Raw genomic sequence first — 16,403 nt, 5'->3', positions numbered from 1 at the left:
AAGTCACACTTGAAATTTCTATTATTTAAAATTTACTATCATTTTTAGGCAATTTAGTACAGTTTTGCCTCTTACTCAAGAATCAAAAGATGAGTTTCCAGTTAATAGAGTAGCAAATTCTAGGCCAACTTTTCAAATTAACTAACCTGCCCAGGCAAGTGGTTAGTTTTCCAAAATTGTAGATTTGCAGATGATCTCCATAACATGAGACCTGTTTGCAAGTGAGTTCTCAATTACACTCTCAAGACATCTGCCAAAACTCTAATCGTAAAGGTGACATGTACTCTTATGGCACTGGTTAAATAACAGTAATAATTATAATAAGAGCCAGCGTCATATAATGCTTTAAGACACTGGTGCATCAACTCAGAGCTTTCCAAACTGTGTGTTGTGACATTTTAGTGTGTAGTTATATTGCGCAAATTTCTGAGTCTATGTGAAATAAGCTATTAACCATGTATTTAAAAAATGTGGGATTTTATTCAGCTGTGTGGAAGGGGCCTGGGTTATGAGTCCACACTGCCATATATTATTTTAAAAACTGATATTAATGTATGGTGTGTATTGTATTTATATATTTATGTTTGTTGTGGCATTGAATTATTGCCAATCTGGAAGCCCCTCTGAGGCCCCTTCTACACAGCTGAATAAAATCCCACAATATATGGCAGTGTGGACTTAGATATCCCAGTTCAAAGCAAGTACTGTGGAATTTTCTGCCTTGATATTCTGGGTGATATGACTGTGTGGAAGGGCCCTGACTCCCCTTTGGGGTTGAGCTAGTGCGGGGTAAAAATGCAATAAATAAATAAAGAACCCAGTTCAAAGCAGGTAATGTGGGATTTTATTCAGTTGTGTGGAAGGCGCCTAGGGCCTGTCTGGAAGGGCCCATATTTGGCTGGTGTGACACTTTAAAAAGTGCCTGTTCCGGCTTACGAACGAACCCACGCTACAGAGCGGGCCTCGTTCGTAACTCGGGGACTGCATGTACATGACAACCCCAACCAGCTTCCATGTCCTGGGCGAGAGCGTCTTACCTTACGGGGGAAATGATTGGCAAGCAGAGGATCAACAAGATCGCGATCTCGGCATAGAGGAAGGCTGCCACGGCCGTCCACTGAAACGTCATCTTCTCTGTGCGGGAGCTGCGGGGGAGAAGCGAAGCCCCATTAGCTCACCATGGTTTCAAAACAGAACACGAGGGAGGGAGGAAGAGCGAAGGCAACAGCCGCTTCCCAGACCTCAATGGGGGCGAAACCACGCTCCCCTTTTGGGCCTGGCTCTCTCACGCACTGAGGAGAGTATGACTGGCGGCAAACACGCTTCCTCAAAACGCAACCCCTTCTCCCCAATACATGGCTCCTCTGAGGGCCGCTTCCGTTGGGAAGGCGGCAACTGCGGCAACTTTTGAACGTGTTTTCTCAGGAAATGGCTCTGCGTGTGTGTCAGGGAAAGGGCTGGCTGCCTCCCCGCTACCCTTCCCTCCCTCACTCACGGCGAGAGGGTTCGCCCGGACGGCAGCGGATGTTGCGGAAGGAAGTTGGGAAGTCGGGCCGGGCCTTGCGAGGGAGGGAGGGAGAGAGAGGGAGACGGAAACGAGGGCCGAGGGGCGGGCTTCTCCCCTCACCTTCGGCGGAGGCGCCACTAATTGCATGCTATTGGCACACACGGCCTTCAGCAAGTGAGGCCTCTCGTGAGGCAACTCCAAAGCGCGCCACACATTATTAGAGCTAGACCCCTACTTACGAACAAGATCGCCTCTGTAGATGAAGTTGTACGTAAGTCGGGACAGGCAGTCAATATCTAGCACTGAGGATCACAACCAGGCCCATAGGCAGAAAAACAATTTGGAAGGTGTTGAAATCCCCCCATGACTTTTTAGGTCAGTGTCTGCTGATCTGGCAGGAGATCTCAACAAGGCCCTGTGCAAAGGTTCTTCACAGATAGGTAAAGGTTTCCTCTGATGTTAAGTCCAGTCATGTCTGACTCTGGGAGTTGGTACTCATCTCCATTTCTAAGCCGAAGAGCCGGCGTTGTCTGTAGACACCTCCAAGGTCATGTGGCCGGCATGACTGCATGGAGCGCCGTTACCTTCGCGCTGGAGCAGTACCTATTGATCTACTCACATTGGCATGTTTTCGAACTGCTAGGTTGGCAGAAGCTGGAGCTAACAGCGGGCGCTCACTCCGCTCCCGGGATTTGAACCTTTCGGTCTGTAAGTTCAGAAGCTCAGTGCATTAACACACTTTGCCACCGGGGCTTCACAGGCAACAGGTCCTAAATCCAAGTTCACTTTATTATGGTCAATGACCAGCTCATAAGAAGAGGGACACAGTTCTGCATAAACACACCAGGTCTAAAATTTCAAAACAGACAGACTGCTGAAGTCACATGATAAACTCTTCACCTTGATGATAATCTTTTATGCACGAGCCTGGAAATTGGAGAAAACACCAGAAATGGAGAAATGGGTGGTGAAAGTGGCAGAGGTGGCCGAGATGGACATTCTGACAGGATATCTCCAGTCAAAAGACCCTTTGGGGTTTAGGAAAGACTGGGAACCCTTCAAAAGGTTAGAAGGAAAGATTATCCCAATGTGGGGGTTTCCAGTTTGACTATTATAAAATCTACATTTTTATCACATTTGTTAACTTACTTCTGAAGAAAGTCATGATGAAGAATCCTGTGGAACTATTTGATGTGACTTTCTTTTCTATAGTACAGTATATGTATTATGGCAAAACTCTTGAGATGTGAACGTTAAGTTTTCTGTTCAGAAAAGGTTTTATGTATGGTTGTCAATGAAAGGAAGGGAAGGGGGTGGGGAGAAAAAAGAGAGAAGGAAAAAATATTTAAAGAAAAAGAAATATGTAATGTTATTTGGAGAAGCTGAAATGTTGCAGAATTAGAAATACAGTAGAGTCTCACTTATCCAAGCTAAACGGGCCGGCAGAAGCTTGGATAAGCAAATATCTTGGATAATAAGGAGGGATTAAGGAAAAGCCTATTAAACATCAAATTAGGTTATGATTTTACAAATTATGGACAAAAACATCATGTTATACAACAAATTTGACAGAAAAAGTAGTTCAATACACAGTAATGTTATGTTGTAATTACTGTATTTACGAATTTAGCATCAAAATATCACAATATATTGAAAACATTGACTACAAAAATGGCTTGGATTATCCAGAGGCTTGGATAAGCGAGGCTTGGATAAGTGAGACTCCACTGTAAGTGATTCCTGAAAAGGTTAAATAGGTTGGAATAATGTTAATGAAACATTTGATTATGATTTAAAACATCTTTCAATTTATGCAAATTGGGTTTTTCATAGTTATCCATACTTGTGTATGTAAAACAGAAAGCTCAAATCACAAGCAAATATTTTATTGCCTGTTCCCATTCTTATGGGCTTCTTTTTTATTAATGTGATATCATGATGTGTTTAGACATACTCTGAAATTCTCTTGATCATGAAGATATATTCCCTGCCTTGTAAGGAGCTTCTTTAAAAAAAATTACATTAGGATTTTTGCATATGATATGGAGGGGAGGAGAACTAGCTGGTGGCACTATTGCTATTATCCAGATGGAAAGTTTTTCCTAAAACATAGTAACCAATAACTCTAGCTAGGAATAGTTTGTATGGATTTTCTTTTGAAAAGGTCTTGAATTCGAGTGAATGGTAAAGTATGTTATACCTATTTTGCACAAGTTGCCATTTGAATACAGATCTAGACAGGTTTCATTAGTTTTGAATGTATATTTTCTGATTGTATATTAGATTGTTTGTGTCAAATAACTAATAAAATAATTTTTAAAACTTCAAAACTCTAAAACTTTAAAATAAGTGCATTGCCAGGACATCAAGACAATTAAGCCAAGAATCTAAGCCACACATGTTGTACATGAAAGGATTAGTTAACCAGGGAAATCTTCTGAACCATTTGGGTTGAAATCTTAGATGCCTCTTCTTATCCACAGGAAATACATATCCTGGCAATGGAATCTGTGGATTTTGCACTAATTGAGCTTTCAGTTGCTCATCAGAAACAGTCTTGTTCATATACAGTCCAAAGTCTAACAAGATAAGTGTCTTGTCTTTGCTCCTATTCCATTGTTTCTTTGGCAGGGCATGTGTCAGATAAACCAGTAGCAGACACTTCAGTTTCCACCGTTTCCTCGGTTTTCACCTGCAGTCCACGTCAAACCTGGCCTCCCACTACCGCCCTGTGCCTTAGGCTTTGCATGCCAGCTGCGGGAAGGCCAACTTGATCACATCCACTATGTCAGTTATTGCAGCTATGCAAGTGTTAAAAATGGTAGAAAAGTAGGTTCTGATAGTGTAAATAATCAAAATTTGGTCGAGACAGTGCTTGCAGTTCTGAAGGGACTCTAATTTTTGCTTCTCATAGACTTGGCAGGGGGATTTGATTAACCAGGTAAAATTCATGAGTAAACCAGGTTTTTATTTTGATCTGAAAATTTTCAAGAGTGGTTTGAACCCCTAAATCGCTCCCTTGGCTACAGGCTTGCTTCCATATCCATATCCAGTACTGGGGATCACAACCAGATACAGTGAAGACACCTGCCCTTGCGCTTTGATACCCTGCTGCTGAATATGCATGTCCAATGTGGAATACATCTCACCACGTTAAAACAGTGGATGTGACTCTTAATTATACATGCCGCATTATCACAGGATGTCTATGCCCTACACAACTGCAGAAATTATACTGTTTAGACTGTATTGCACCACCTGACATTCATCGGGAAGTAGCAGCATGTAATGAAACCTACTCAGCTGACTGGAGCCTGCATGGTGTCCTGAGTTGGTTTAAACAGCTGATTTTAATGTAGATATAACTGATTTTAATGTTTAATGTTTTAATATTTGTGTATATTTATAATTATTGAATGTCCCAACATGGAATGCTTGCCGCATATATGTTGTGCTCTGCCCTGAGTCCCCTTTGGGGTGAGAAGGGCGGAATATAAATGTTTAAAATAAGTAAGTAAATAAATAAATAATGAAAGGACCAAGGCACTGACATCTCCAGCCTATCCTTTGTTTGGATATCAGCCAGCATGCCAAAGCCTTAAGAAACAGCTTCCTAAGATCTACAGCAGGGGTCCTCAAACTTTTAAAGTGGAGGGCCGGTTCATGGTCCCTCAGACTATTGTGGGGCCGAATTATCATTTTTTTTAAAAATGAACAAATTCCTATGCACACTGCACATCTTATTTGTAGTGCAACCCCCCCCCCCCCCCACAACAATTACTCATTTATTTATTCAGAGCGGCTTACAAGTTGTATGTAGATACAATATATTATATTATCAGCATAGCACAATATTACCATTATATATTACTATATTGTACTATACCACTATACTGTAATATTTTTAGTAATAATATATAATTAATATTATTATATTGTATTATTATTATATTGTATTACATTATAATATTATTTATTTATTTATTTATTTATTTACAGCATTTATATTCCGCCCTTCTCACCCCGAAGGGGACTCAGGGTGGATCACATTACACATATAGGCAAACATTCAATGCCTTTTAACATAGAACAAAGACAAACAAACATAGGCTCCGAGCGGGCCTCGAACTCATGACCTCCTGGTCAGAATTATTCATTGCAGTTAATTGCAGCTGTCTTGCTCTCCCGCCTGCGCCACATTATATGTATACACAATATATTATATTATTACCATCGCACAATATTGGTAAATGAACAATTACAATATTTAAAAATAAAAACAATTTTAACCAACATAAACCTATCAGGATTTCAATGGGGTGTGGGCCTGCTTTTGACCAATGAGATAGTCAAGTAGGATTGTTGTTGTTGTGTGCCTTCAAGTCATTTCAGACTTTGGGCAAGCCTAAGTCTAAAACTGAGGGCGGGGGCCGGGTAAATGACCTTGGAGGGCCGCATCTGGCTCCCGGGCCTTAGTTTGGGGATCCCTGATCTACAGAGATACTCGCAGGAACAATCCAGAAAGCGAGAGTCCAAAAATGGCAGGCTGAAACCCGGAACCTCAATCAGTGGCTGATACTGGATGTGAAACTCCCTCCTGGGCACACAGAAGACTGGGCGACTTGGAAGGCGCTGAACAGACTGCGCTCTGGCACCATGGGATGCAGAGCCAATCTTAAGAAATGGGGCTGCAAAGTGGAATCCATGACATGTGAATGTGGAAAAAGAAACCACAGACCACTTACTACAATGCAGCCTGAGCCCAATGGCGGACCTTCTCACAGCAACACCAGAGGCACTCCAAGTGGCCACGTTCTGGTCAAAGGAAATTTAGTATAATGCCAAGCTTTTAACTTTGTGGCTTTTTATACGTTATAGCTGTATTCTCAATTTGCTTCTGACATGATAAATAAATATTCAGGCAGTCTCCAAAAGAGGCCCAAAGAGACAAGAATAGTCAATTTTATAAGGGGGGGGGGGGTGGGGGTTGAAGGAGGGAAATAATTTCTCCCATTTTTGCTGGTTATCCCCTCCCCACCCCTTTCCCCATATCATAAATGATGGTTGTTTCAACGATGACATAGGTAGAGGGAATAAGAGGAAAACAGGGGGAAATAGTTTAACCCCTTCAACCCCCTTCCCCCTGTAAAATGAACTATCCATCTCTGTCTAGCACCCCTTTATGGCCTCCATCTAGATAATGGAACAGTACCCAGGTACAATTTAAAGTGTGCCTATAAAAACTTCAACATTTCCAGGACACCCGAAATGTATAAAACCTACTGTGTGGATTTATCTGTTTTGAACATTTTCCAGGTCACAAACAATGCTGCATAGACTGACAAATGGTTTATTTAACAATAAAAATACTTAATGGATTATTAAACCGATAAACCTTTAACCAACTAAGTAAGTCCAGGTTGAATTTTCAAGCCATTTCTCAGCACAGTGAACAAAATAAACACAGTAGAGTCTCACTTATCCAACATAAATGGGCCAGCAGATCATTGGATAAGCAAAAATATTGGATAATAAGGAGGGATTAAGGAAAAGCCTATTGAACGTCAAATTACGTTATGATTTTACAAATTAAGCACCAAAACATCATGTTTTACAACAAATTGACAGAAAAAGCAGTTCAATACAGGGTAATGTTATGTAGTAATTTCTCTATTTACAAATTTAGCACCAAGACATCACAATGGATTGAAAACATTGACCACAAAAACATTGACTACTAAAAAATTGACTACAAATAAAGATAGAATTGCATAAAATCAACTTACAGTAACAACATTGTCGGAAGTTAAATCCGTAAAACGTCAGTCCTTGCTGCCTAGGGAAACAGCTGTGGATCCGGGCAGGATGGCAGACTGTGTTGGATAATCTAGAAGTTTAGATAAGCGAAGGTTGGATAAGCAAGACTATGTTGTGCCTATTAATTTATCAATTTCATGTATATTTCAGAATTTAAACTTGTCATTCTGGAGTAAACTTCCAGGGAATGGCTAGTGTAATTATGATTGAAACTACATCTTTTGCAATATTAGTTTAATGTTGGATTTCTTATATTTTTAATTATAACCCAATTTAACTGAAATCTGGTTCTTGAAAAAGTTACACATACCAAATACAAATTTGCGTTATCCCACCTTTTCATCTTCCAGATAGTCAACCAACAACCACTGCATCTCCAATATATTTATCTCCCTTCTCCATTTTTGTCCCATTTTATGGCTTTCTATAGATTGCCCCCTTCTGCCTTGAACTACTTCCCAGAACAAATAAAACCAGTTATCTTTTCAGATCTCTTACTTTATGATGAAATACAACTGGGCAAGGCTCTTCTCCTCCTACAACAGATCCCAAGACCTCTAACACTGGAGTTGTAGAACTGGCAGGGCTGAGGATGGACAGTTTGGAGTATGCTTTTTTAATTTGAATATAGCAACGCCTACATTTAGACAAGTAGGCCTGGATCCCTACAATTAAGATGAATGTCCTCTTACTCATTTCAGACACAGCCTTCTTGATTATCTCTGATGCACACAACTGACTCTTTAATGATCCCGAAGTTGCAAATGCATTGCAAGTTTAACACAACATGATATTGTGCAATGAGCGATTTTCTTTTGATGGACCTAGGCCCCTTCCATACACTGTTAGCCTAGCTCCTGCCAACCTAGCAATTCAAAAGCATGCAAATGTGAGTAGATAAATGGATAGCACTATGTTGTGGTTCAGTCTGATGATGAAGGGGGATTTGGGTTTCAGCAGTTTGTCCCAGGAAATGTTGAAGATTCAGAAATGCAGGTTGATTCAGGAAATGTTGATGGCTCAGAAAAGCAGGCTGATCAGGGGAATGTGGAAAGCTCTGAGTTTAGCAGAGACGCTGAAGTTAGTGATAAGGGTGACCTTTCACAGGAGTCTGAGGATTGTCGATATCAACAAAGTCCTGATGGCAGCGAGGGAGAAGAATTCTCTTTAGACAGGAATTCTAGGTTAAAGTTGAGATTGGGCTCTAGACGTTCCGTGAGAATTGCAGGCAAGCGCGGGGGAGCCAGAACTCAGAGGAATGTGTTTCTAGCTTGAAAGAATGGTTAAAAAGGGATGTAATTGGGGAAGATTTCAGACAGAGAAACATTGCTTTTGGAGATTCAACTCTCGCCTTGTCTCAGTTCATGGAAATATATCTTGCTTCGTCTCATGCTTAGAATCTGTGTTTGGATTATACTTTTGAAGCTCATGTTACCTTGTTTCTTCAGAACTGCTTTGCTATTTTTGGGACTTTTGTACTATTAAGGCAGAAATGAAGGGGTAGGAGGAAATGGCCATATAAGGAGGTACGAGCAGGCCAGGAACACAGCCGATGGGTTATCACATGATTTCCCCGAAATCATGTGTTTTGAGAGAAACGAAAGTAATGAAATGTAATACTGCACCACAAATATGCACCAATGGTTTGATATGTGGGCGGTCGTAAACCGAACCCATTGAATTGTATAAATAGACACTTGACCCTGTCGGCGGGGTTCTCCCTTTTCAGCACCTAGTTGTGCGTGGGATGAACCTCTGCAGCTGCATGAACTTTAGTAAACTGCTTTCTTTGGAAAAAAACTCCAGTTGTCTGTCTCCTACTTCCACTGAGTCCGCACAGACACACGAGAAGCCGAGAAGAGGGGAAGTCTGGCTTCCGCTACATTTTCTGGTGACCCCGACGTGATCCCACAATAAGACGGGCCAGGAGGTCGGAGACAGATCCCGTTGGCGGGACGGTCCCAACTCGGCGGTGGGGGCCGGAGGCAACTGCCGTGAGACGAGAAGGGGCCCCTGAATATTGCAAGACCGGCTGCGGTGCTTGCCTCTGATGCCAACGCCGACTGATGGTGGGAGCTGCAACACCAGCGAGGTTCCATAGAAACCAGCCAGGAGGAAAAGGATCCAGGAAAAGTCCAGGGGCGAAGGTTGGTCCAACGTCTACAGAAATCTGGCAAGTATAGTGGTTAAATGAGACACTAGGGAACACCGGCGCCGGGAGGGACACACAAAGGTTCCCAGGGAGGTAGAAAGGGGCTCTGTCTTGTGATTCTTGACGCATGCCGTTGAGTGTCCGGGTGCCCAGGCCAAGGCAGTCCCCTCTATTAGGCAGGATGGGAGGCAGTGGGTTCAAATCCACCACCCCATTACAGTGTATGTTAGACAATTTCGGCTCAGTTGCAAGTAGAGCCGTAGAAGGAATTCCCCAGAGAACAAGACTTGTGAGGGTGCCCCAAGACCAAGTCGTGCAGGGCTCATGAGGATGCAAATCCATTCAAGACTGAGTCGCAACTCCCGGGGAAAGGAAGAAAAAAAAATGAAAAGAGGGAAGGTGGCATACCCTTTTGAGAAAAAAAACTGTTTGATTTCTTTGTCATGTGTGGGGAATAATGAGTTTCAAGTTCTGCATGTTTCGTGGTAATATTGAAGTGAAAATGAAAAAACGAGTCTATAGATTTATACAAAAAATGTTGAGCACAAATATCTAGAAATGTTTTATTACGGTTGAAAAAATCTGATTCGAAGAAGGTCTGTCTGTGTTGTTAGTTTGCTTTTGCTGACAAGCTGCAGAGAGGCCAGAAAAAGGGAGGGAGGCTGTTAAAGTTGTGTTGAGGTTCAGAAACTGTCTTTCAAAAGAGAGCCTTTGATGAGGACCTTGTGTGTGCAAGAAAACTGGAATTATTTTGAGTTACTTGGCATAAATGGAAACTAAGCATATAATTTCTATGAGAAATGTTTAAAAGGTTAAATTGTGTTTCAAAAGAGTTTTCCTTGTTATTTCTGAGAAACAAAGGCTGTTTTCTTAAAAAGTTTTCTTTGCATCTGGGCCTCATGCCAAAAAAGATAGTGGGAAAATCTTGGCAGACAGTCCAAGGTAAAAACGATAAGTTATGAACTTGTTAAACTCAGGCGAAATGCCCAGAGAAAGATAATGGAATTCCAGTGGACAGCCAAGGTCAACGAAAGCCGCTGTGAACTAGTGGAGTTTTAAAAATGTAATGTGAATTTAATATGAGGGGAAAAAAGAAAAAAGAAAAATGATGATAAATGAGTGATGATGTAAATGTATATATATATATATATAGGGGTTCTGTCTTTCACCTGGATCTTAAATCCTTGCTTTGGACTTGTTTTGAGACAACTGGGTGAGAATGTTTCATGAGCTGAGAGAGAGTGTGTGACTTTATCTAAACAACTAACTACTAATCAGAATTCCTGTTGACCTTGTGTGAATGAGATGTATGTGTTGAATTCAAAATGCATAAAGAGTTATAAACAATGTTAGTAGATTTTAAAATGTATGTTGGACATGTGAGTTTAATGAAAAAAGATGACAATTGAGTGATGTGATTCTAAATAAGAGATGTAGAGTGATTTTGGTTAAATCATTCTGTGTGTAAATATCTGCTATTTCCTGAAATGAGAAAAAATCCTGGTTTCTGTGTGCTGTGCATTCTGACCTGGGAAAATGTCTTGAGAAAAAGCCAACATGTTTGTTCAGAAGCAATTCGGAAGCTGTAGATATCTTTTTTTTTTTTGAAAAAAAAATGGTCTTAGGCTTGAAAAAAAATCCTTGTTTTGAAAGAACAATGCTTCAGTGTTTTTGGAGAACATGGTGATACAACAGATAAGAGCTGGACATTTGCCCAGAAATTGAATCTCAAGAAAAAAAAAATGAGCCTGAACAAGTGTACTTTTGAAAACTCAAGCCTCTGTGGGCTACCCCCCCCCCCTTTTTTTCTGTTCTACAGACTGTTTAAACCCCTTACAGGTTATAGGGAAATGTTAAAAGTTCTTTTTTGCAGCACTTTGGAATACAAGTAATCTTGGTAAGTCAAGGAGAAGGAATGTGAATGAATGTTTTGGAAAGGAGATGGATACTGAAAGGAGAGGACAAGGAGAGGAGTTATTAGTTGTGGAGACTTTGTATGGAAAACTGTCACAAGGTGGCAGTGCAAAAAAAATATATATTTATTTTTGGGGAAAAAATGATCCCATATTCCTGACACAGAAGGATTAAGAACTGACATTGATTTTTAAATTTTTGATTGACATTTTATTCAAAAAGGGAGCTAGTGCCCAAGTGATAAAAAGTTATCCTTTTGAGAACCAAAGGCATGATATAATTGGCTACATCTCATGTTGCTTCATAATAATTTTGTGAGATTTGGATTCTGGACTTCGTGATTTTGGCCCAGCTTTTTCTAAAGGTTACGGAAAGGGAGGACTAGGACTTTTGTAAACGGGACATTAGATCATACAAATAGGGGCATTTTTTCCATCGCCCCCAGCCTGGATTTTGCCAGATTTGGGAAGCGGCAGGAGGCTTTTCAACGTGTGTTACTGACAAATTTTGATCTGTTAAAGCTGAAGAATAAGAATGTAGCAACGAGTCGGTGTAAAAGGGGAGTTGAGTAAGTTTAACACTGCAGCAGGACTGGAGTGGAAGATTGCATTGCAGCAAGTGGATAGACGATTGTTAAATCGTTTGCGGAAAAGAAAAGAAAAAGATGCGGAGAAGAAAGATTTTGTTGGATTTCAAGACAGATGAGTGTGTTGTCGAAGGCACAACCTCTGAGGAGGCCTGCCGTGGATGTGAGCGAAACGACTAGAGAGAGTGCTTCAAGAGCCATACAGCCTGGAAGGATGAGTATTTCCCTCCTCTTCTTTTCCCTCTCATTGTTTTTTGCTACAGGTCCTGAACTCCTGTATGGGATAAACCCAGAAGTCTATGAGACATGTTTATTGAGAGGCCTGGGAGGGCCTATAGGTGTTGCTGAGTGCTAAGGCTGTGATGGAGTGTGGCATCAGGCTGGAGGCTGTAAGGGCTGACCAACTCAACAACATACAATTTTCTATTTTGACCCAACTCTCCTGGTTAGGACCTTTTGTAACGGGACATTGCAAATAATTCGGATTTTTGCCGGATTTCAGAGACAACGAGGGACTTTTTCATATGCCATCTAACAACCTTGCTTTTTAAGCCAAAAGGAGGATATAGCACGGAGACAATGTGACAAAGAATAAAATAAGTTAACCATTGCAGCAGGACCAGAGTAAAAAGGATTGCTGTAGATCGCGAAAGAAGGCCCATGGAGGAATCGTTTCTCAAGAGGCCATGGAGGGGTCGTTTGGGAGCTGAATAGTGGCCTACCTGCCCCACCCGTGGAGAGACAAGGGATTTCAACAAGATTGGCTGAGACAAAAGTGATGCTGAACAGGATGATCGACAGATGGGTAATCCGTTCCCCCCCCTTCTCTCTCACTATCTTCCTGCTTTCTTTTTTCAGCTTTTTGGACTCCTGTTCTTAAATTGGAGATCCATAAGGCATTGTTACTGAGAGGCCTGTTTTCCTAAATTGGAGATCCATAAGGCATTGTTACTGAGAGGCCTGTTTTCCAAAATGGAGATCCATAAGGCATTATTACTGGAAGGCCTGTTTTGGAATCCAAAACCCGCAGGGGTTGAGTCTACCCCACAACACACGCTGGGTATGCTGGGTATGACAGCTAAAGCCCTGTGAGAGATGGAGATTTTCTTTACAGACTTTTCTTTACACAGAGACTATTCTTAGAGACTAGAGACTTGATTGGACGAAAAGAGACTTTCTTCAAATTAACTGAACATTATTCCTTTGATCAAGGAAGAGGAAACACACCCCCAGTTTGACTTTATGCCAAAGACTGAAAAGACCTGAAAGTTGGACATGTATGTGAATGGCCACCTCTGGCCATAGCAACAAATCCATCATCGGAAGAAGCCAAATGACTGGGCTAGATCAGAATTCTACTGTGGACTATATCCTTTCTAAAACCTGATTAATATTTTTAATCCTCATGTGTTGTTTACCTCTGGTGATGAAACTATGTACAAATGCTATTCTGCGCTCATTTTCCACTGAAAAGATAGCTCGGCTGCAAGCTAGAAGGGATTGGAGGGACCCATAAGTCTGCTCATTTGGTTTGCTTCAGCTTTTGTATACACGCTTCGCAAAAAAAAAAATGGGGGAATAAGGCAGGAATGAAGGGGTAGGAGGAAATGGCCATATAAGGAGGTACGAGCAGGCCAGGAACACAGCCGATGGGTTATCACATGATTTCCCCGAAATCATGTGTTTTGAGAGAAACGAAAGTAATGAAATGTAATACTGCACCACAAATATGCACCAATGGTTTGATATGTGGGCGGTCGTAAACCGAACCCATTGAATTGTATAAATAGACACTTGACCCTGTCGGCGGGGTTCTCCCTTTTCAGCACCTAGTTGTGCGTGGGATGAACCTCTGCAGCTGCATGAACTTTAGTAAACTGCTTTCTTTGGAAAAAAACTCCAGTTGTCTGTCTCCTACTTCCACTGCGTCCGCACAGACACACGAGAAGCCGAGAAGAGGGGAAGTCTGGCTTCCGCTACACTATTATCTATGAAGACTTTGAACTGTGTTCTGTAGATTGCCTTTGCAATTGGATTATTGCTTTCTTTACTGCTTTTTATAAAGTTTTGCTATTTTTTTATCAATAAACTGAAAAACCCAAGCCTGCTGTGGTGGAGTGTGTGTGTTGCAGCAAAGTGAATCAGTGCTGAGGTGCAGCACACTATGGAGGGAAAGGCATAATGATGCTTAAAGCAATCATGCCGGTCACACGACCAGGAGGTGACAACACAGACTCCTTGGCTTGGAAATGAAAAAGAGTATTTATTTATTTATTACATGCATTTATACCCCGCCCTTCTCCCCGAGGGGACTCAGAGTACCTCCCCCAGAGCCAGAGATGAGCACCTCCTCCAAAGTCGGAAATTAAAGGAAAAGCCTTTGCTTTTGTCTGTGTATGTGTGTCTCACTGCATTGTAATAAGTCATTGAATATTTGCCTGTATCTGTTTACACTGTAATCCGCTCTGAGTCCCCACGGGAAGAAGGGAAGAATATAAATAAAGTATGATTATTATATAATAAGCGGCTGAATGTGCAGACCAAAAGGTCCCAGGTTCAAACCCGGGGAGCGGAGTGAGTGGCCGCTGTTAGCTCCAGCTTCTGCCAACCTAGCAGTTCAAAAATATGCAAATGTGAGTAGATCAATAGGTACCGCTCCGGCGGGAAGGTAACGGCGCTCCATGCAGTCATGCCGGCCACATGATCTTGGAGGTGTGTACGGACAACACCGGCTCTTTTGCTTAGAAATGGAGATAAGCACAAGAGTTGTGCTTATCTCCATTTGGACAGAGTTGGACATGACTGGACTTAACGTCAGGGGAAACCTTTACCTTTACCTTTTTTATTATTATTATTGTATTATTATTATTATTATTATTATTATTATTATTATTATCCATGTTGCGGCAAATCAAACAGATAAATCCTAAAGAAAGCAGAGAAACAGGCATTGCAGAGAGGGAAAACCAACGGTCCCAAACGCTTTACTTATCCCATGTGGTGAAGTCCCCAGTTAATGAAATACAGTAGAGTCTCACTTATCCAACACTCGCTTATCCAACGTTCTGGATTATCCAACGCATTTTTGTAGTCAATGTTTTCAATACATCATGATATTTTGGTGCTCAATTCGTAAATACAGTAATTACTACATAGCATTACTGCGTATTGAACTACTTTTTCTGTCAAATTTGTTGTATAACATGATGTTTTGGAGCTTAATTTGTAAAATCATAACCTAATTTGATGTTTAATAGGCTTTTCCTTAATGCCTCCTTATTATCCAACATATTCGCTTATCCAACTTTCTGCCGGTCAGTTTATGTTGGATAAGTCAGACTCTACTGTAGATGTGTTCCTGGGGTTAAACTTGGTACCAGAGGTACAAATAACCTAGAATAATAAACATAGATTTCAACACCACAAAAAAGGAGAGCAGTTGGACAGCATCAATGTATTTTGGTATCCACTGAATCCTGGAACCAAACCTCACCAGGTACTGGGGCCCCACTGTTTATTTATTTATTTCGTGCATTTGTATCCCATTCCTCTCGCCCCCGAAGGGGGACTCAGGGTGACCTCACAACTGGCAGTCATTAGATGCCAAAAACACAACAGTTATAAAACAATTACAATTAAGACAGATAATTTAAAAATCCATTATAAAAACATCCATTTAAAATTACACAAATTTAAGTCATAATCCAGAGTCTGTCCATTATCAGTCACATAAATCATTCTTACCATTATTGCTGCGTCTGCTGCGTGAATGCCTGGTCCCACAACCATGTCTTAAGATTTTTTCTGAAAGGACAGGAGGGAGGAGGCCGACCTGATTTCGTTACATCTTCGAGACTGCATCTCCCCCTATGAACCGGTTCAGGATCTAAGATCTGCCTGTGAAACCCTTCTCTTGGTCCTGCCACTGTCTCCAGCGTGGTTGCTGGGGACGAGAGAGGGGGCCTTCTCGGTGGTGGCCCCCTGGCTTTGGAACTCTCTCCCACAGGAAATTAGACAAGCCCCAACATTGCCACCTTTCGTAAGGATCTGTTTCAGCTTGCTTTGACAATGCCTAGTCCCTTGTCACATGTGCCCGGTTCCTATGTTCCAGAGTCTCACTTATCCAACATAAACAGGCCAGCAGAACGTTGGATAAGTGAATATGTTGAATAATAAGGAGAGATTAAGAAAAATCCTATTAAACATCAAAATAGGTTATGATTTTACAAATTAAGCACCAAAACATCATGTTATACAACAAATTTGACAGAAAAGTAGTTCAATACGCAGTAATGCTATGTAGTAATTACTGTATTTACGAATTTAGCACCAAAATATCACGATGTATTGAAAACATTGACTACAAAAATGCGTTGGATAATGCAGAACGTTGGATAAGCGAGTGTTGGATAAGTGAGACTCTACTG

The 16,403-nt window shown here is 41.3% G+C and overlaps 1 protein-coding gene across 3 annotated transcripts in view; it reads right to left on the bottom strand.

Annotated features, from left to right (window-relative positions):
* The window catches only part of dus4l (dihydrouridine synthase 4 like), a 60,026-nt gene that overhangs the window by 22,460 nt on the left and 21,163 nt on the right, over positions 1-16,403 (bottom strand). The window contains exons 7-8 of one of the 3 annotated variants that reach the window (XM_062981706.1): positions 5,902-5,912; positions 1,038-1,132 (exon numbers count right to left, since the gene is read on the bottom strand). In XM_062981706.1, coding sequence (XP_062837776.1) covers positions 1,038-1,132; positions 5,902-5,912 — 106 coding nt within the window. Of the gene's footprint in view, positions 1-1,037; positions 1,146-1,495; positions 1,622-5,901; positions 5,913-7,293; positions 7,379-16,403 lie in introns of those variants that run through there. The other 2 variants (XM_016994007.2, XM_008111584.3) reach the window with 2 other exon arrangements.

The sequence above is a fragment of the Anolis carolinensis genome, chromosome 5 (genome assembly GCF_035594765.1).
Source record: "Anolis carolinensis isolate JA03-04 chromosome 5, rAnoCar3.1.pri, whole genome shotgun sequence".
Lineage (NCBI taxonomy): Eukaryota > Metazoa > Chordata > Lepidosauria > Squamata > Dactyloidae > Anolis > Anolis carolinensis.
Note: the sequence above shows the minus strand (reverse complement) of the source record. Positions and strands in the feature narration are given on the sequence as shown.